The sequence below is a fragment of the Phlebotomus argentipes genome, unplaced genomic scaffold, assembly GCF_947086385.1.
Source record: "Phlebotomus argentipes unplaced genomic scaffold, Phlebotomus argentipes genome assembly scaffold_18, whole genome shotgun sequence".
Lineage (NCBI taxonomy): Eukaryota > Metazoa > Arthropoda > Insecta > Diptera > Psychodidae > Phlebotomus > Phlebotomus argentipes.
This window is the reverse complement of record NW_026776177.1, coordinates 17,328,566-17,350,688: the sequence shown is the minus strand read 5'-3', so window position 1 is coordinate 17,350,688 and position 22,123 is coordinate 17,328,566. Positions and strand designations below refer to the sequence as shown.

At 44.0% G+C, this 22,123-nt stretch overlaps 1 protein-coding gene across 1 annotated transcript in view; it reads right to left on the bottom strand.

Moving 5' to 3' along the window:
* Nucleotides 1-8,436: 8,436 nt before the first annotated feature.
* The window catches only part of LOC132259267 (uncharacterized), a 63,949-nt gene continuing 50,262 nt past the window's right edge, over nucleotides 8,437-22,123 (bottom strand). The window contains exons 15-19 of the mRNA XM_059756829.1: nucleotides 20,966-21,072; nucleotides 11,340-11,603; nucleotides 11,155-11,284; nucleotides 10,009-10,761; nucleotides 8,437-9,106 (exon numbers count right to left, since the gene is read on the bottom strand). Coding sequence (XP_059612812.1) covers nucleotides 8,737-9,106; nucleotides 10,009-10,761; nucleotides 11,155-11,284; nucleotides 11,340-11,603; nucleotides 20,966-21,072 — 1,624 coding nt within the window. The 3' untranslated portion in view covers nucleotides 8,437-8,736. The remainder of the gene's footprint in view (nucleotides 9,107-10,008; nucleotides 10,762-11,154; nucleotides 11,285-11,339; nucleotides 11,604-20,965; nucleotides 21,073-22,123) is intronic.

Genomic DNA, 22,123 nt, shown 5'->3' with positions numbered 1-22,123 from the left:
TCCCCACCCGCCACAGATAATTTGCAGCCACCACTCCTTTAATCTAATCCACACCACAAATCAATTTCTTGCAACATTGTGTGGCTGTACACAAGATGGACGCAATAATTGATCCATCCACTTAAGACGCTGCGTGCTGGTCTTTTTTTCGGTGTTGGCAAATAAACAAACAATTATCGTGTCTCTTCTTCATTCTTGTGATCACATGTCATAAATTAGGGGTGGGGGGAAAGAGTTGTGCTGTAAAAAAATTAATATGCAAATTATTTCTGCATCAGTCGTAAATTCGCTGGCCAGAGACGCAGGAATTTCGCGAGAAGTGTCACCAGCGAACGGGCTGTGTTGCGGAGAGCCTCCTTCGGAGCGGAAGGGAATCGCCTGGGAATCTCCGGGAGATGGTGAGAGATCACCCTGTGGGCCGAAGAGTAGCAAATCCAGCGGGGATATTAAATTAAATGCGCGGGGAATAATGTGCTTCTGTCACGGAATCCGGAGGAGAAAGACTCTTGGGAGCCGCGCAGAGGCATTGAATCCTGTGGAATCTCGGCTTTTTGTTCGAGCTCTCGAGGGGCCGTGATGATGATTAAATGACTGCTTTAGTCTCTAATTTGAGGTTTTCTTCCCCTCAGCATTGCGCTACTGAAATTGGCGGCATTTCGCACGACATCTCAGCTTAATCTGGGTGAAATTGCTGTGGGAATTCCTTGAGGGCGAGGGAGAGATAATTGAGTGGTTTTCCTGCAGGCACAGCTGAAAAGTGTCAAAGCAAGAGGGGGAGAGAGGAGCGCGGTGATAAATTGGGAAATGAAAGGTAACAAATTGTCGTTAATTTGTCAAAAGGAGGCCTCATCACCCAAGTTGGACCCCAGCATCCACACTTTGATGACTTTAACACGCTTTTCCACTTTTGTCTCTCATTCTGGTGATCTTGTCGCTGAATAAATTTCCCCACAGTGCCTTCGAGCAGCTCCGGGCGTGATAAAAGTCTATTCAGTTGTTGTCAACGTGCAATCAAAATTGGTGTCTCACATGATTTTTCCACGTAGGCCCCAATGAAGACCTCACGTGAAGGCTGGCCAGGGGAAATGATGGCCAGAGCCTAGCGAAATGCCTCGAGAGCGAGAGAGAGAGAGACTCGAGAAATATTGGTTTGGCGCGGGATTGCCGAGGAATTGGTATCCCGCAGAAATGTTGGTCGCATCTTGTCTTGAAAAAAATGAATAATAATCATCACAGCGACCAATCGACGCGCCGATGGATAAACAGATTGGGTAGAAAAAAGCGTGGAAAGAGGAGAGCAGAGCATGACAAAATAAAATGCAGAATGGAATGACAACGTCCCGCTGGGCTCAACATTAAAGAGTCCCTTCTAATGAACTATTCCTGCGCTGGCAACAATTGGGAACGACAAAATATCATCTCCGCTCCATTCGATTAATTTATGTCCAATCATTAGCACTGTTTTCACCAGACTCATCATTCCCGAGAATCGGCCGTTGGCCGACAAATGCAAGTGTGGGTGCACTGAGGAATTTCACAATCTCATCGTCACCTTCCCCGGCCGATGGTAGCCTCCAATTTGACGCCATTCCGATGGGGGGCGGCGGGAGGCGCGCGCGCACATGCAGAAAATATCCCAGAAATTGATGATAATCAATACCAACTTTACGGCCATCAAAATCGCATAAAATATTTAATGAAGTACATTATTTCGGTGTATAATTTAACTCTAAATGTGCAAGCACTGCTCAATATAACTTTTATCGCATATTTATTCACACCTCCTCCAACGCAAATGGCATCACCAATCTTTACCGGGAGGCCGAGATGCACTTCACTGGGGCGCAATGCTTTCAATTAAAAATCATAAGATATTTACTACTCGATGATAAAATTGAAATTCCAATGAATTACCAACCTACGGATGTCAATATTTGATTGTACATCCACCTCAATGTGGCGCACGTTGTCCACTCCACTGGGTTTTGTGTCATTGGACAGGAAGCGGAAAGTTTGACTTACCTTTTTTCCACCTTCTCCGAACCACTCTTCACACCCGCTTCGCCGCCGTCTTCATTCATGAAATCACACGAAAATGACGAGGATTGTGACGGAATGACTGCACTCAGGAAAACTTGAGTCCGCCCAAGCGTGGTTAAAGCAGCATTTCTGTGCATAGAATCAAAACTGGTCAAGCAACAAGCAAATATTACGGTCGGAAGATAAAATCAATTTTATTCCTTGTTATAAAGCAGATTTTGGTAATTAAAAAACCCTCGAAATCATCAAATTTATGTGTTTAACCAGAAAACATTTCGCTTTCTTCTTTGTAGATTTCAGATTTATGTTTCAAATACGTTTAGAAAAAGACTTAAAATCAATCATAACCTCGAAAAAGTCATTTGACTCTAGAAAAATGTATCTTTGCTTAGTTATTTCCATGCTTTGAGATTTAGAGTGGTAAACATTGCAATATTCGCTTCATTCCTAGATTTGTAGGTTGTAAAAGATTGAAATTAGTCTAAGAAGAATTTTTGAAGTCGGATTCATAACCTCACAATTGAATCAGAATTTTTCTAAACATTTTTCAAAGACAAAACTAAAAAATCAAGGCAGAAATTTGCAGAAAACTTAGATTAGGTTCCTAGAATCGATACTTTTAAGTGGTTTCGAAGTTTCTCTGCAGTGTGAATCCTTCTTTGAAGCGCGATAATGCAATATTTCTAACAGATTTCTCTGTGTGCATGGGAAGAAGAAAAGTCCCGTGCAAACTGGACAGTTTGAATCTCTGGTAATTTGTCTTGGAGTTTAAAATCACTAAATATTTGCCGAGACAAATAGTGTGGTTTAAACAGGAAGAATTGTTAAGTAATTATAGCACTTTTCGCTTGTAATTTTCCGCTTTAATGTGGCGTCAATGGAAGAATTCCCAATTAAATATTTACCCACTCGGCAAGTCAAATTGGCCGGAATGGCTGGGAGTTGTGTGGACGCGCCGAGAGCCCAGAGTCAAATGTCCGGAACAAATAGAGTACAAACACTTTTCTCATGCATCAGCCACACGGTGCATTGGGAGGGCCGAAGTGGATGGAATTTGAGGAATCCCGGCGCTGATGACGACGATCAGGTACACTCCCCGGCATTGTGATGATCATCATATGGAAATTGTCCCTGAGACGGCAAGACTGCGCATTGTTGCATTGTTTTATTGGCGCAAAAGGGAGGCTCTCACTCCTCGCCAGCATATAATTTTCTTCTTTTCATTCACATGCGAAGATTGCCCAGGCATACCAAACCCACTAAACTTGACCCCACACAACCTGACGATTCATGAATTTCACATTGTGTGCAGATTTTTATGATTTCAACCTATGCCAGTGCAGCGCGAGGCGCATAGAGCGCAAGATAAACACCCGCCATGGCATGAGCATTGCATTGGCTGGCGGAATGAAATGCTAATAACGATCAACCTGAGAAGGTGCAAAGACAATTACTTACACGGACGCTAACTTCAGTTTAAACGTCGCGCAAATGGCAAATGATACCCTCATATTCTCCTCGGCAATTCCAGATTTTCAGACATCCCAGAATACTCTGACTAATGATATCGAGCCCTATCATTAGCCTCTCGAGCAACCCTTCCATTGAAATTCCATTCACACTGCGCCAACCGGGGAGGTTCCTTATTTAAATGATTCCTTTTGTCCCTGGCCACGCAGGAGGGATCAAATTTGAAAATTTTAAACCAGCAACGCCCCTCATTTTCAACCCAAACCGACTGCACGAAGACGTGCCGTCTCGTCGCAATAGGACGCCTAATCCTGCGATCTATGTCACTTTGCGACAAGACAGGGTGGGTTGAGATGCGGAAAATCAGGCAGCCAATTCGCAGAAACATCTGTTTGAAAAATCCAGCTCCTCTGGGAGCTTCCTCATTTTCAGAATCCCAGGCTGAGCGCACCTCGAGGAATCTGTTTGGTCACTGTTCGCCAGAAATCCAATGATTCTGTGATGAGTGATTACAAGCCGACCCAAAGTTGATGACACACGCCTTTTTTCGTTCCGGAGAGATCGACAAAAGATCTGATGGTTGATCAATGAAAATTCTATGCGATCTAATCTCATCGACACATTCTTCTCATCTCTGTCATTTCTGTGGCGGTGCTGGACTTTTGTCTCGTCTACAAATTGTGTCAGCAAAGGTGTCTGGACATCAAAAGAAGTGATAAGATCGAACTGAGATTAAATGGACGAATTAAAAAATGTGGAATTCTTTAATTCTTTAATAAATACTCAAATAAGGAGATAATCTTTCTACAATTAACACTAATCTTACTTTTTCCTGAAGCCCCGCCCATTGCTTTGCCTCGCCCATTTGTAAGTATTTTCCCCACTAAACTCGTCAATATTTCATTCTAAATCTACGATGAAGGTTACCTGAAGCATTTGATGACACTGTCAAGGAAACTGATATGGATTTTCCGCATAATTTGAGTCACGCGCCTTTTAGTTTTGCTTGCAATCCCAAATATTTCGTTTCTGCCCCGAAGGCTCATAAATTCAATTCCGCATTGTTTCTCCTCAGTGACATATCACGGAAGAATTTAAGGACACACCATCGCGACTGCATCTCTGCATTGAGTGCTGCTGCGGAGATGAATGGGGTTGGATTTTATAAATTCTTCGTGTGAAGAAAGCATCAATTAATGGTGTTGTGGTGAACCCGCGGGGAATTTTGAGTGAGGTAGACAGGCACAAACACAAACAGTGAGGCACGCAAACTGGGCAATCGATGTGATTGATGAAATGCTTAATGGCAATCGATCTCCGCCAATAACCGCTTTATAAATCCAATGGACAGTGCAGTGGAGGAGAGCAAAATGAGACAAGACAGCCCGAGAAGTTGGCGGAAAAAGTACACCTTTTTTTTCCACCATCTCGAGCGCACATGAGGAAATATAATGGTTTGGGGGAAAAAGTCGGTTCACCGAAAACCCATTTAACAATCAATTTAAATCATGTATTATTTTGTTAATGATAAATTAGCGGGCATTCTTCAAGTGGATGGAATATATTTGTAAAATGTGAAAATGATGCCGACCTCACATCGAGAAATTTTAATAATACATCAACCCAATGAGCACTGCAACATCTCGCCGGCTTTTGTGAGGGAATTTTCATCATGGGCTCTCCCTCACTCCGCCCCCTGCTCTCTTGAGATGTATTTATTGACTCAATTCGTCAAGACTTATTGGTTCTGTAATTACTTCTGGCGATTAATATCCCGGAGATGAGGGATGAGATGAGTTGAGTGGGATGATTGTGGGCCTCCTTTTAATTGAATTATTTGGTGTGAAGCTCCAAATTATGCTGCTCAAATAAACCATATTTCCTTGCAGAAATCATTCTTCAATCTCAACGCGGGGCTTGTAATTACGGACAAAGGCGAATATGAGCGCGTATTGTGTGTACCCAAGCAGCACAAAGTGGCTCGAGAGAGTCAATAAAAGAGTTGTGATAGCATTTAGTGCCATCCCATTAATGGAGTTCCGGATTTTGTCCTTGATATCAATCTCAATTGCCCTCCTTGAGACCATAAAGTGGTGGAAATTCAGCACCTTCCATGTGTTTAAGCAATTGTAGGAAAAAAGTCGCCGCATAAATCATCAAGTTGCTGCATAAAATATCTCAACATTTTGCTATGCCGAAGAGCCAGAGAGATGGTGACAAGAATTCATTGCTCCTGATCTATAAAAGCGATAGAGGATTGAATGGAGACAAAATGCTGAAAATTTAAATGTACACCCGATAAATGTATAAATAAACGGCGCATTGTCGTCATTTAAAATTACCGACAACACGATTCGTGATCGCGCCAAATAAACACCACAATCTCATTGTGGGAGGAGAGTTTTCACTGTTAGATGATGGCAAAATGCGTAGGTTTGTATATCACTGGTGCTCTTTTATACTTACGCGCGCGCTCGTGGTAGAAAAAGTTGAGTAAAAACGTCGACTCTATGGAATTATTGCGGGTATTTGAAGTATCCACCCACGACAATTTTGTCGCTCTCTTGCCTCACTGATCTCTCCATTCTTCTTCTCCATCCACCATCTTCGCCGTGTGGACACTTCTCCGAGTCTCCCAGCATCCAGTCGGGGGAAATGTCACAGTCGCCGTAACTGTGAATTCTTCAGGGAATTATCCCCTTAAACACTCCGTGTCATAATTCTTCAATTGCTGAGTTGCAGCGCTGTTATTACGGACAGCGAGAGGACATCAAAGAGAATGCCAACACGTCTCACTAAATAACAGCCCATAATCGCAATAATAGGCAACGAAATCCCAACCCTGGGCCCGATCCGGGGCATCTTAGCATCATCCTCAAGTGGCTCAAGTGGCCACAATGGATTGGAGTCAAGTTTATTTGCCGAGAAGACACGTGGTGGAGAGCTCAAATTGAGGATTTGCACCTTTTTTTCTCTTCGCCAAAACCACTCATCCTCAATTGCTTTCCCATGAGAAGTGGACCAAAAAATCACTCACGCTGTTTGTGAGTGTATCTTCATGGCGAATGGCAATAGTTCCAGTGTAAATAAACAGAGCTGCTCCGCTGGGACTTGCTCAATGGCGTGACAATGTGCTGCAGAGGATAAACAGCGAGGACACCTGGATATTGCCACGATCATTGTTGATTTTGAGGACCTCCCGCAAGAGGTTGTCTGGAAATGCATTTAAATCCCTGTCGCTTTCAAGCGAGTTCTTGCTGTTTTCGAGTCCTTGTTAGATAATTTCAAATTTATGTAACCAATTTTTCCTCAAGGCTTTAAACAGGATTTTTAAGGATAGTTTTGATTGAAATGTGTTAAAATATCTATTTAAACTGAACACTTTGATGAAAGGAAATAACGTTACAAGATAGAACTTAATTTATGTTGTTTTTACCAAAATGTTCTTAATAATAATTTTCTAGGTTATGCAAATAAATAAAGCAAGATTTAGTGAGTGAATAATCACCAAAAACATTTAATACTTCCAATTAAACAAACATTTGCATGCAGTAAAGATCGCAATTCTAATTTTCTAAGTAATAAAACACTGCAAATTGTACTAAAGTCAAATATAACCTCGAAAATGATCATTTAATTGGAGAGTTTTCTCGTCAAATATTAAATCAAAATCCTTTATTTTATGTTAATAAGTTTCTTTAATTTGTAAACAGGTTTCTTTTTAGTCTCTAAATGTTACTTTCATCAATTTAAAGCAGTTTTCCGTGAAACATCGATTGAAAATTTCTAAAATTGCACAATTAAAGATGTTAGTCTGTTTTCAAACAACAAAATTTATTTTTTAAAAAATCAAGAAGGACAAGATATTCCACTTTTTATAAATTATATATTTTTATATTTTTTCGTGGTCACAAAAGAGTAAATGAAATTACTTGATAATACTGATGAGGTACGAATTACACTATTAAGTTTGGCTGCGGAAAAACGCTGTTCAATTGCATATTCAGTGCTTTCAAAGTTACGCACATTGTTGCACTTCCACTTTACTCACCCTTTCCGCTTTCTGCGGTCTTCGCATTGGAGAGCAATTGTGCGCTAATTTGAGGATACATCGGACACACTATTGGCTGGACTTGAGACTGGGTGAACTGATTGATCGCTCCTTTAGCGGTGCTGCTGCAATTGCCGACTAAATAGGAGTGTAATTAGCCATTGAAGACGGCGGTGGTGGTCATGAAACCGCGCAATCCTTGTTCGCGCTGACGCTAATTTTCCGAGGCACGTCGGCTGCTTAGCGGCCGAAGGAGGGCAGCCAGAAGGTGGGCATGAGAAGTGAAAAAAGACCACTTGAGAAAATTATGGATCATAAACCGCAACGAGAGAGCTTCCAAACGACCCGCAATTTTGCCGTCTGCGGCGAGGGGGTGGGCAGGGCGGAAGGGGGGGCAGGATAATTGATTATGGCTTCTGCAATTGAGAAATTAAATTTCCCGCATTAATGTGCTTTTAATTTTGGGTGCGCGTGATTATGATGAAAGTCAAATAGACGGAATGGAATGTTTTAATTTTCTCATGTGTTCTCCATGTCTCACGATTGGTAATTATAAATGTTGGCTGTTAATTGCAGTGCGAGTGTGGAAGGGAATCATATTCGGTAGTGTAATCTGTCATGTATGGACGTTGGCGGGATGTTGGCGGGATGATTATTTAGTGTTTGATTGATGGCAGCATTAATCATTGATTAAAGAGCGAAAAATAGAGAGCATATTCCACATTTCACACAAATGATAAATTATCCACCCAAAATGACTGACGGACACCTTCAATGTTGTTTCTTTTCCCAACACGGAGATCTAATTTATTTTAAGCACATTTATTTATTTATTTTGTATGTATTTTTAATTAGCTAAAGTGTTTTCGTCTTGTTCTCTTTCATCCGCGATGTACACATCTGGGCGCCTTCTTCGCGCGCGCACAACACAATCATCCATATAGTATACAAAAATATAAGGGGAATATAGAAAAATTTTTATATAATGCAAAACTGATGAAAAGAAATGGCCGGAGATATTTCAACTGTACAAATGCCGTCACGCCACTTTGATATATTGAACATCTCTCTTGCATCACTCAGAGATTCGTCTTGTCAACTTAATTACGCCTCCCTTTCGTCTCTCTCTTTCTCTAACCTTAGAAGTGAATCACAAGTCCGTGAGCGCGTGAGTCTCACTCAACCACCAGTTCCAGGTTCCCGCTGGGCGTCGAGGCGCCCCCGGACAGTCTTGGCAGGCTCCGGCTGCTGCCCTCCGCCAGGCTCGCGATGCCGGACAGATTGTGCGTGAGGCTGTGGCGGCGCAGGTCGCAGTTCCGCCTGAACACCTTCCCGCAGGCCGAGCAGTGGTACGGCTTGATGTCGGTGTGCGTGAGCAGGTGGGTCTTGAGATTGGAGCGCTGGTTAAAGCTTCGGTTGCACACCGGGCACTTGTGCGGCGACTCCTCCATGTGCAGGATCTTGTGCACGGCCAGCGTGCGTGACTGGCAGAAGCCCTTGCCGCACTCTGTGCACTTGAAGGGCTTCTCCTTCGAGTGGATGTACCTGATGGCCGTTCACGCAGGGCGAAGGCGAGGAGACAAAGAAGAGAGAAGCGTTACATTGTGGATAAGCATGAAATTGAGTTGTTCTGCAGCTCAAATTCCTCATCTTGGAAGAGACTTTCTCAATACAGCGAAATGGGCCGATTTAATTAATTAATCTTCCGCTAATCCTTTGTCTTCCTTTGACTCAAAAAGCATTCAAACACATTAAAGCGTATGATCGCTAAAATCGATCTCCTTCACACCGTTCAGAAATGGAGACAATATTCAACGCATCAGCATTTCAAAGGTATTATTTTACACCTCAAACATGCTATTCTATAATTCAACAGTTCCTGTATTGAAATTCCACATATATTTTCCCTTATCTGTAAAACAATATTTTTCCCAATAGATATTATTAAGTGACGTGTGATCAACAAATTTTGCTCATAATTTAATTTAGATGGGAGAAATATGAACACCACACCTCACGATAAGAGCCTAACCAATTTTGATCACGTCTCCTCAATGGATTTTCATCTCATGTCGAAGCGTGTGGTTTTTTTTATCTCTCCTCTTCTTGCTCTCTTTCGTCTCGGGCAGAAAACCCGAAAAATTCGTGTGGGGGTCACTTTATCTCGGTAATTTATAGGTAACTTGAGTGACATTTTAGGACTCTCAAAGTGCTTTTAGAGATTAATTCTGATCGTGTTTTGCTGGTCACAAAAAGTCGTACATTTTCGGGACAAATTTATTTCTTTGGCACAGAAGAGATGCAAAGTGACCATGGAACACACAAGAGCTGCGACGATAGTTATCTGGCGAACAGGTGTGATTTTATATGCTCAACACTCATTTCGACGCGTCCGCGGAATGTGTGATTTGCCGACGGGAAATGATCGCTGGCGTGATTCGCCTCACCTGTGGTCGCGGAGGTGATCCTGCCGCCGGAAGGCCTTACCGCAGATGTCGCAGGAGTAGGGCCTCTCGTCCGTGTGCGTCCTCTCGTGGATCAGCAGATTGTAGGACTTGGTGAACTGGCGGTTGCAGAACTTGCAGATGAACTGCTTCTTGGGCCGCGCGCCGGAGCTCGGCGCTGTCTGGGCTGGCTTGGCCTTGGGCGTTGGGGTTGTGGGCAGAGGGATCGGTGGTGGTTTCTCGGGCACCTGGGCGGCGGCTCCGATCTGCTGGTAGGCGGCGTTCAGGAGCAGGCTGGGATAACCGCTGTCGATCGAGAGGGTGTCAGTCGGCGAGTCCAGGGCGGACTCGAATGAGAGATTGTCGTCGTTGTCCAGCAACTCGCCCACATCTGGCAGCTCAGCCTCGGCTGGCTGGCTGGTGAATATCACTGGATCCAGAGACGGGCTCTGCGGCTCCTTGCCGCCCTTCTGGGGAGGAGTGGACGGGGCCGAGAGGCGCAGCACGTCCGACTTGCCCGTGATGCGCTGCAGCGCCAGGTAGGACTCCAGCGCCTGGAGGTTCAGGGCGGCCGCGGCCGCCGAGTGGGCCGGCAGGAGGGCGGCCTGCTGCAGGCTGGTCACCATCGCGCCCTGCAGGCTCAGCACCACCGCGGCGGCGAAGTCCCCCGATGGGGAGGAGGGCTGTGTCTGACGCTTGCTGGCGCCCTGGCACGCTTCCGCTGGCAGGGCGGCTTGTTCCATATTGTCCGTATCACTTGAACCCAATTCACTGTCTCGCTCTCACGCGCAAGGACTCGAGTCCTTGGGTGGCATGTCGCTCTCACCCACACGTTATCCTCATGTGACACCAACACAGGCAAGGCGGCACGCACTCGTTATCTATGCGCCTGCGAGCCTCGTTATCGCGACTCGTGGCAATTTTCACATGGCCGCGGAAAAGCCCTCTGACTCACACTTGATCCGGAGAACGCGCGTGAAACTGGTAGAGACGCAATGTTAGCCAAGTCCACCGTATAACTAAACAGCGAGTGAGTCGACAGCTAGTCGCGGACCTGCTGCCCTCTACACGTACAAGTGCCTCCTATATACATATGTGGCCGGAGAAGTTGCTGGGGCAGCAAGAAGTTGAGGCGTGTGTGTGCCTTACCTGAGGATCGCGAGACTCGTTTCCTTCATCCCACACACACAGCGCCGAGCGAGAACACGATTTCGGCCAGCACCAATGATCATTGGACCCGCTCTCCTCCCGCCGCGCCCGAGAGCATCTCGGGCCCCAGCTAATGATGATGATCAGGGAATCTCTCCCGCGCTGCATTCTTCAGATGTGCCCACCGAGGCGGCCAGAGCAGGAATTCGGAACTCCACATCCTCGAATTGCGATCTTATCACCACCGCCAGATTCGAACAATTTCACTGCAATTATATCCACTCGGCGAGTGACCAATAAATTTCCCCGTGTCATTTGCCTGAACATGAAGCAAATTGAATAGTCAAGTTGAAATTTTCCGTTCTCCTCAGGTGTTGCGGCGCGTGTGTCTGTGTTTGTGGCCCGAAGAGCATCGCCAAGAGTGTTGGTGATGGAATGGAGTTTTGGATCTGTTTATCCAACAAGTTGTTCTCGTCACCCGTTGTCAGATATTTATCACGTGCTGATGCTCTTCTTGTGATTCTCGGTGATTAGTTATATTTCTTCTCCTTTTCTCAACCCCCTCACCACACTCCCATATATCTTCCCAGACGACATCATCCATCTAATTGTTATTCTGGTAAATCGATTGAATTCCACCTTTCATTCCTCGCCTCGGCCTTTTTTTGCGCCGCGCCAGCCTCCAAATGTCCCTGGGAAGATCAGGGAGGAGCGAGAGATCGCAGAGAAATTCTCAGCCACAGCTTGTCATGCTCACGATGCTGGGATTCTCGCAGCAACCATTCGGAGTGAGCAAGAAGTCTGTGGGAAATTATATGACAGCATGCGCAAGAAGTGGTTTTATTTCCTTGCAACTCCACAGATTTCATACAGAACAGGACATTTTTAATAGGATTGGCAATAAAACTGGAAGCATGAGAAAATGGGTGAAACTCCCCTTGATTTATTAATTTCAGGGCTCAAATTGGCAGTCTGGATTGCTCTTGGCGGCTCTGCAGACCCTCGAAATGTGAATTCCCGAGGCTCAAAAGCACCCCACGCACGAGGCAAGATTGGTGAGGTACAAAAACGTCGATTAACACCATTGTTGAGCAAACAAATTGGAATTATTAGTGGCTCTTATTAGGTGTTGTATGCAAATAATGGCAAGTTGTTACACTATGTCGAGCTCAGTGTGAGAGAAGTGCTGGAGATCCATCTGGAGGTGGTGATCCGGCGAAGAGAGCCCGGCATCTTCATTCATCCGCGGACCGGTCGAGGCGGAGGGGCTTTTTTCTTCTTTTGGGCGAGAGGAGATGCCTGAATTTGAACTCACGGGTCGAGATTTTGCCTTGCGGCTCTTCACAGCGGGTCCATCTAAAACGCCCTCGCATATTTGCGTTCTCGCCGTGGCTTTATGGAACTCATCATCTGAATCTATTCCCATTGCGCCTCAACATATGAATATAAACAGATAATGCAATAAATTTATTTATAACACAACTCGTGTGGATATTCCACTTTGAATCACTCTCCCTGGGCCTCTCGCGGGCTCTCGGGGCCGCGTGTGTGTCTCTCCTCCTGGCCGGGCAACCTCAAGCGCGTCACGACATCCAGCGCAGTCCCATTGTCGAGGATGCTGTCCGGCGCGAGCACCGAAAAAGAGAGCCTCAATAAAAGAATTCATGGGCCCAGGCAAGAGTACACGCGCGCCATGGCAATAAAACTCAAATTTCAACTATTAATGCGCATTGCGGGCTTTTCTCACCCATCGCCGCGATGCTGCGGTGGACAGAAATTGGTCATTTCACACTCTCGTGGCAGGAAATCAATAAAAATGACATTATCCCTTTAACGTGTTACACGATAGTTTAGTGTGTTGAGCAATTCTCTGATGGAGTCAAACAACCGTCGAGATGGCTGTTTCTTCCCACTTGAAACATGTTCTTTAACAGCATCGCGCACAAATTTGTTTCACTGGTCGCAACTTTGGTGTGTCTGCCAAGTGCGGAATTTTGTCCGGAGGGGCGCAGGGGCCTCGGTGCTCTTTACACTCCTCCACACCCACACACTCAGACACTTCGTGATAATCTTGCAAATTCTTCTTGGTTGTAAGACACAATCGCGCAACACCATTTCCCCATCCATTTGGGATCATTTTCACGGAGCATCTCAATGGGACCCACAATTGATGGCATGGCGCGCTTGTCTGCGCTTGTCGCGGATATTGCAAGTGAAAGACTGTTGAGCGATTCGATTTTAGCCAAAGTCAAGGGGAAGATGCTTAAAATCTGTGCATCGCGTCGCAGCACTTGAATTTTTAGACTCTCCATGAATCTTCATCCGATATTTCTTTAAAAACCGACTTGAAACCGCTTTTCTGGGTATCTTTTCTGATCATAACCTCAAAATATAACTAAAGAATCTTCAGAGACTCTGTTTGAAAGGTTTCCAGATCACGAAATCTTGTCTTAAGATTTGCCAAAAATAGTATAAAAATTGGTCTTAATAAACATTTTTCAAGTGTAAATAACTATTTTTGAGGTTATGTTCACTTTTAATACGATTTACAGTGTTTCTTGGCGTCAAATCTTCAATGATTGAACTTGAGCACAAAAATTGATGTGCTTCAATGCAAATTATACACTAAATCTCTCCTTAATTTGTTACATAACCTAGAAAAGTTATATGATTATTTCTGCGTAAGAATCAAAAGGAATCCAAAAAATCGAAATAATTTGTCAGCAAAAGAAAGACTCAGAAAAGGAATGATGCAAGTTTTTGAACACATCCACTTCCCAAGACTTTCGCTGAGCTGTACACTACTGCTGATTGTATTATCTCCCCCTTGGCCAAAGTGGTGTTGAATTGCGAAATCTCCTATTCACAATTGCGTTGTGATTGCCAAGAGATAGTTTTATGGATTTTGGACAGGCTTTAAAGATTCAATTTTGCGAATTGTCTTGCTAAAAGTGCAATCAGTCGTTCTCGTGAGGAACTGAATTACTTTCTGCCAACACAGCCAGCGACGCACAAATTGGCCAGAAAGGGTGGGAAAGATGGAATTCCCAGAAGTATCACTAAAATGGAGCTGAAGGTAAAAGTATCTGTCACTAATTGCGGGTCTCTTATGTGCCAAATTGTCGGCGGAATTGGGCAAGAGTGGGGTTCACAAATCAAATCAATTTACTTGTCAATAGATGTGTGTCGTGGCCGAATGCAAAAAAGGAGGGTAAGGAATGGGAGATGATATGGAGAGTCCGTGAGAACTTTTGTGTATGCTTCACAGCTCTGCCGGACCTCGTGAATGCCATTAAATATTGCGCCGCGAGAAGAATGAGAGATAGATGGAGGCAGAGAGTTGGGTGAATTTGATGGTCAGAACAATGGATGCATAAGTAATTTGTATCGAATTAAATGATCAACGTGCAATTTTGATTTCTCTCTATATTCGTCGCGCAGAGTTGGAAATCGCCGAGGGAAAGGTCCGCCGATGGGCGGCAGACAATGGCCGGTGCCTTTCCTTTCCGCATTTCCCGTTGCAAGTCAATTTCTGCAGTCTCTCCGTGGCTCTTTTTCGGCGAAGGCTCAGCAGTCGCGGCGATGGGTGGCGGAGGGAGGGAGAATTCAATGAGCCACTTTTACACACTTCATTATTCCCTCTATCAATCACAGCTCGATACCTGGACACGCTTTTCAAACCATATCATCGCGCACTTTTACACTCAATAGCGCGTGATGTTGATGGACAACAATAGAACGATTTACAAAAATTATAACGCTGCCCAACAACACAGCCGTCAAGAGCGCGAAGAGAGCGGCCAAGGAGGAATGTGAGACGGTGGTGGATGAAAGAGGACTTGAATATGAAACAAAATACCGAAACAAGCGATTGGTATCTTTTATGGTTTGAGATATTTAATTGTATTATTATATTCCTCATCATCGATTGTGCGTCTGGGGCGCAAGATATTGAAGAAGCGGAGGATTATCGAGTGCTCACCAAAAATCATCGATAAACCGCGGTGGGCTCACGACAACAATGCCGATGATGTTGATTGTGCTGATGGAGCAAAAGACCCGCCAATCAATCCATCCCAGGGAGAGGAAGAGAGCATCTTCAAATAGGCATTTTTCGCATTCCGCCGCCCCAATAGAATTCCCTAAATGTTACCCACCAAATTCCTTGTCTTACAACCTCAAGTGCCTTTTTTCTTACTACACACTCAGGCACACACAATCAAATAAATCCTCCTCGGATGTGAGTCGCGTGTTCGCCTCATGGCATCGACGATTAAACATGAATTTGTGTTGCTGAAGGAAATCTTGTCTGGAATTTCTTTTAATGATCGAGAGCCGAACCTTCGGAGACGGTGAGACATGAGCCAATCCAATAAGCCTGCACATTGGCTGGGGCAGGAAAAAAAGCGGAACAGATGTTGATCTATCGTCATTACTTTTGTAACAACCATAATGAGTAAACTACGATGATGGGAGAATGAGCAAGAGCACTTCCTCCACCCACACATCGAGAGCTTTCAATTAGTCAGATACTCTGTCTTCTCGCTGAGGCTTTGCGATGAATTTGAGTACCAAATAAGAGATTTGCTCACAATATCTGCATTTGGTCAGCGGAAGAGGAACAGATTTTGCGCCTCGTGTGGGTGAAATTATTCGCATCCATGATTATCCTTTGGCAAAGTTGCGATCAGGATCTTAAAGGATGATTAAGAAAAGCGTAAACTTGATTTTAGAACAATCATTGCATTTTAAGGTTTAATTGTATTACGACTGAAAGGGAATTTTTTTTCCGGTTTTGGACCATTAACTTTATGATTATTAAATCATGTTTTCTTTATACTTCGTGATTTTTATTTAAAATTTTAATTACTGCATAAAAATTTCAATCGTTTTTTGATTGTGCTCAGAAATATTCAAATTTCAGCTTATAGTATGATTTTTTTGATAATTTCCTTTATATTTCATTATTTTCTCCATATACTGCCGCCAGAGGGCAGCAGTTTAAACTTTAAAGGCATGCACAAGGTCCGATTCTATTTCCTAAAAGCAAAATTTAATATTTTTTCCACTATAAAATATTTAAATATAATTTGTTTTATTAAAAATGCCGAAAATATTAAATTTTTGGTTATTTTGCAATTTTACTTGGAAAATGATTTTTTCTTTATTTTTATTCAATTTTTATTCTTCCATTAAAAGAGAAAATCAATATTTTAATATTTGATTCAGACCGTAAGTTTGACAATCCTAAGTTTACATTCAGAAAGAGAGTTTCCTTCTAATTGTTGATTTTGAGCATCTTAAGCTAAAACGAAGTTTCGCACTATGTGAAACAGGATTTCGAAAGACAAAGCTAGGATGAAGCAAGAGGCAACGAGTCTTCAGGCCATAGTGAGTCATAGAGAAATCTCAGCGCCGCATAAATCTATAGCGCAGCAATAGAGTGACGATCGGGGACTTGGTCAATACTGGCGTGATCGTCCCTTGTCCATCACTGTGGTCTCCAGGGAGTGATCATAAATAACTGGACGCGATAAATCAATTGGACGATGGGCCGTATATCAAAATGAGGCATTGATTTCAAAACGAAAGGCGACTATATCGATCATTAGCACGCCAGTGATTGATCTGCGAGCCGAATTGATTCTCGCCGAGGGGTTAACTTAGTTAGAGGCCCGCGTAGGTACCCCGGCGGGATATCGCGAGACCCACCAACTGACGAGAAGCTCAATGAGCACCGTGGCGGGGGTCTCGCGAATTGGCGGATGCAAGGCATTCCAGCCGAGAATTAATTGTCAGCTAATTGACTGAATTATTTGTCGATGGGGCGAAATTCACGCAACGGAATCGGGCCATGGGCCCAGGAGAGACTGCTCCAGGGAAAGGAAAGACTTCAACGCGCATGCGACGAACCCAGAAATTTTGCAAGTGCGAGAGAAATTTGCTGCGTTTTCTCTCGCACAAAGGCCATGTCACGGCAATCAGTGTCGCATGAGAGCATAACTCAGAGTCTAATGCTTTCGCAAATGTCTCATAATTGTGGCTGAAAATTATCCCGCGCACGACGTGCAAATGCGATTCCCCCGCACTTGATGACCTCTGCATTGCCGCGATATATTCGCTTCCCATCAATTTTGCAGCAATAAAATATCATTCAATACAATACGCGAGACAGCTTCTTATAGTATTTCCACTTAATCAATTAGTAATAACTCTTCTGCATACGCGCATTGGCCATTCATGCCACAGTTGTAATAATAAATAACATCAGTAAGTTGCATCCAAATCAATACCATACACACACCCCCTCCCGTCGCGAGAGCCTGAAAAATGCGACGTGCAAATGTGTGTGATAACGATAGGCGCACAATAAGTCTGCGCCTCATGCGGATTCTCCGTAATTCGAGTTCAACACGCGGCCACGAAATATATAAATTTATCTACAAATCCCCCGAGAATGGTGTCGCTCTCGCGCAGCGCCAACATCATCTAATTGTGATAATAAATACGTGACATTAAACAACATCAGAGACGACAAAGCGTGCGAGTAGCGTGCAATTTTCAATTTAAAAGCGCTATAGAATCACTTTGGTGCACATTTCCACGGGCCCAGGCCAAGTGGGGCCTCCGCGGAGTCACTGTGGATGTGGTTCATTGCGGCAGTGACAAAATAAATAATAAAGGTGCGAGATTACGGAGAAATTATTGGACTTTGCTGGGGGTCGGCGAAGTAATGGAATCTGGCATGGATGGACAGAAGGAGCGAAAATGATCTGCAACAAAGTGCTTCTTGGACGGGCAAAATTGCAGAAATAATGCAGAAAACTGGCAATTTGATATTTTTAAAATAAATTCCACCGTCGATTTTCGATATTTTGCTGAAATTTCACAAGATTCTCCTTCCGATCCCATTTCTGACACCAATCTTGCAAGCTAGAATTGCTGAAATGCGACTGAGACCGTTGCATAAGATCATTTATTGAATTTATAACTCAATTTAAATGTGAAAGGATGTTTAAGAATTGAGCATTTCTGACTCTTTTTTCTTGCCAAATGAATTCGTGCATAATATTTATGGCAATATCTGTCTTCGTTTCCGCTTACGGTGATGCTGGCAATCCGCAACAGCGCTGCATTGCGATCGATTTTCAGCGTCTGAAAAATCAATCAACATTGTTGTGATCGTGAAATGATCATATTTATGCGATAGTGTCATGTTGGAAATTTTTATCCGCCATGTCCATCAGGCCTGTCGGTCATTTGTTTTCTTACCGATAAGGCTTTCCCTCCTTTGCATTTGGTGTGTCTTCGCCCCGCCGACCATTTCTGTTTGGTTTTCTCGATCTGGGGCCCGCTTTTTTGCGCGCCACTCTCGATCTCCACCCGCAAGGCAGAACAGGACAGACGGACCGTGAGACAGAGGTGGAGAATGGGAAAGAATATGACTAATGGTCGCTTGAAGGGAAATCAATGTTTGTTCGGTAGATGACTATTGATCCATCAATCATTTTTAACGATTGATGATTTTCCGTATTTTATCTCTCGTGCCTTAGATTTTAAACATTGGTTTTTTCACGTGATTTACACCCCTTAAAAATTAATCCATTAATTTACAAGCATGCTCGAAAATTTGTTTACCAGTAATTGAATTAATACCCTGGAAATTCCATTGGCCGGCAAGATGATCTGGCCCTTGACAAAAGTTCAACTTTCCAGCGAAGAGATCTTTCTCATCTCTCTCCTCTGCGCCTCACTTGAGTTCTTTATTGAGAAATGACTCAAACAGTGCCGACATGTCAGTCAATTCGCACCGCAGCAGATTTTTGATGGTCGAAGCAAACAGATCATTCGGCAAAGTGATGGTTCCATTATTGACTGATGAGAGAAAGAAGCGACCCGAGGAAAAAGTTGCCAACAGATATCATTCTAGATCGCGTGCTCATTTCCTCGGGACCGTGGCAAGTGTGAGGCCCGAGGAATTTGCACCTCAGTGCGAAAATTGTGGAGCCTTGAGGGCGCTGAAGCGGAGGATTTCGTGGGTGCGATCAGTGGGCAAATATTTGCCAGTTTTTCCTGTCGTCACTGAGCCAATAGAGAGATAACTATTTTTGTTGATTTTGGATCATTTGGCCTGGAGGTAAACAACCAATAAAAGTAAAGCCTTGCGCCCGCCTTTGGCGCTCCAGTGAAAGATCGCCATCAAAGGAAGCGAATCCGGCATTATGGTGAATGTGTGAAATTGCCATTTCCTTTTCTTGTCGCACACTTGAGGAGGCCGAAAAAAAACTCCATTCAAGAACTGAAACTCTTTCGTGCCCAAGAAGCTACGAATGGCGAAAGCCACGCAACATAATTTGATATTGCGATGAGACAGTTTGAATCACAGCTCTTTCCATTGATCGCCAGTTCTGCTTATGATCTGAAAACATCAGAAATAAAGATTATAAAGCTTATCACTTAGATTTTAGTTAGATTTCAGTGGATTTGCAGTTGATGAAAGTCAAAATTAGCATCAGAATAGAAGATGTACAGATGTTAGCCACATTATCTCCTCCTTGTTCATGGCGGAAATGAAGATGGAAAAACAATGTTAGATTGGAAAGCTTGAAAAGCGCGAATCTGAGGGAATTTGAGTGTTTCCCAGAGAGTTTTTGTCAAGGGTGACAAACTGAAAGCACTGAAACATTTGGTGAATGATTCCTAGAAAGTTTAGCTGTTTCAAGCTTACTCTGACGTTCACTTAACATGTCTTTTTCCAATTCAGTGCTTACAAGGAGGAAACACGAGATGAGGAGTTTTCTATGAAAGTTTCCATGACGCAATGATGAGATTTCTCACGCGAGCCTCCATTCATGAATGTCTTCATTGGGGCCCACGAGCTGAACGGGGGAAAAAAGCAAAGAAAATACACGAGTTTGGTCAGGTAACAACTTGAGTCATCATTTCTAAGCAAGCTAATGTGTAAAGAGACTTCTTTTGATAATTTATGAACATCTTTGTCAATTTGAACAATTTCACAATACAAGCTCCAGACAGTCGGAAGAGTGCGCGCGCGGGAAAATGCCCAAAAGCCTTTGAACATCACCCATTGTCACCGGAACCAATTCTTTGTCTTCCATCGCAACACTTCAGCACTGCACTTCGCGACAGCGAAATTTTCAAATGCGCGCGCCCAGGAAATAAATTGTTTGCCGTGTGGAAGAGATTCTTGTGCCCAATGAAAGGCAAGAACAAGACATTAGAATGCGCTTGCGATAAGAAATTCATGTCTTCTCCGCAAACAAGTAATTTACCTTTGCCGCGGCCCTCCAGCCTCGCGCCCCTTTGGTGGATATTGTAAATTTGAGCGGATTTCTTGTTCGTCTCTTTGGCAGTTCCTCTTGCGTTCGTGTTGCACTGCTTGAAACCAATGAATGAAATTGCTGAGACCTGTGAACCGTCCATTCTGGCATTCATTGGGAGACGAGAGATACATTGTTCTTATCTCCGCTCGCCATGTTTCGCACAGAGTTGTTTTGGTCCCTTTGGCCGGCACTCAGGACAGACTTGATATGCAATTGCTTTTGATTTTACTGGGCAAATGGCTTCGCGCGCGCAGAGTTCTGCGAATCCAGAAGAGGTCACTCGATTTTTTCTGCCTTAGACTCCTCAAATTTGTTCGTTTATGTGCGCACAATGAATCCGCGGTTGGGCTCTTAAAGCGTGTCAAGCGCGTCTTTGTGGGCCTTCGCGCAAATCCTTTTCCGCTGATTTGTTAATGCAGACGTAAATTATGGCTCTATTAGTCATTGGAAAAGTGTTATTTCCTCACACACTCCATCGCGGCGCAACTGTGAAATTGCGGATTTCAGCCACGATGGCAAGACATACAAATTGACCCGAACTTCTGGCTGGAGCGTGTGGGCTGGCGAGATGGTACTGAAATTGTTTGGATTGTGTGAAAATTTATTGTAAAACATTAAATTTCACACGGGCAGCCTTTTTCCAGCGCGCGCGCTGAGCGGCAGACAATAAATATCCGTGAAAATTGTCACAAGAGCCAATTACAGCCATCAACTACGGGGGAGAGAAACCAATTATCTTGCGTCCAATTATTAATAATTTCGCTGAATTAACAGCGCAATCGTCGCCAGATGGAGAGGCCGCTCTCGTGTCCCTAAGCGAGGTGGCACTGGCATCATTTGACGCACGCATAAAGTCCGTAATGGACATTTTTGGGCGCAACATCGCGGGGTTTTGGGTCTGCGCCTTGGGCCTTTTGGCGCGCGATGGCTTTGTGTGCAGTCGCCAGGAGGCAGAAGGGGCAGAGAGTGCCGGCGGGGGGCGATAACAAACGCTATGGGGACTCCACCCAGCATGTCACCACCGAGTTCCATCCAGGTCCTCTCCTCTCTTGGGCCCGGCCGCCGACGAGCCCGGGATGACACTGCGCTTTGCGCCGACGACCGCGAGGCGCTGCACTGAGAGCAAACCGCAGCGAATACTCCAAGACGATTAATCAGACAATTGATCACAGCATCTTGCTTTGAAATTTGAGACCAGATTCGACGATCCCAGAGTGATTCCCAGTCAAACACAGGAATGTTAAACTTCAAACATATGAATGACAGGCTTTGTTATTCTCGCTGAAATAGTGTTAGGAAGCTATAAGTGATTACACATTGTGTAAGAGAAGCGAAATTTCTCAAAGTGGTGAATGTTTCAACACAATTGCCATAAATCGCCATTTATGCTTTACATGCGTGATTTAGAATAGCAAAGGACTATTTTAAACTAACTTAACACATTTTTAACATTACTTGTTTGACTGGGAATCGCTCCAGACACACAGAAAACCAAATTCTCTACTCAAATTGACAAGAATCACTGCGCAATCTTAAGCTTTCTATCAGAATCTCTGTCTAAAATGAAAGGATAAACGGGAGAATTGCTCTCAGTGTCTGCGAAGCCCCTTAAAAGCGCATTGCTG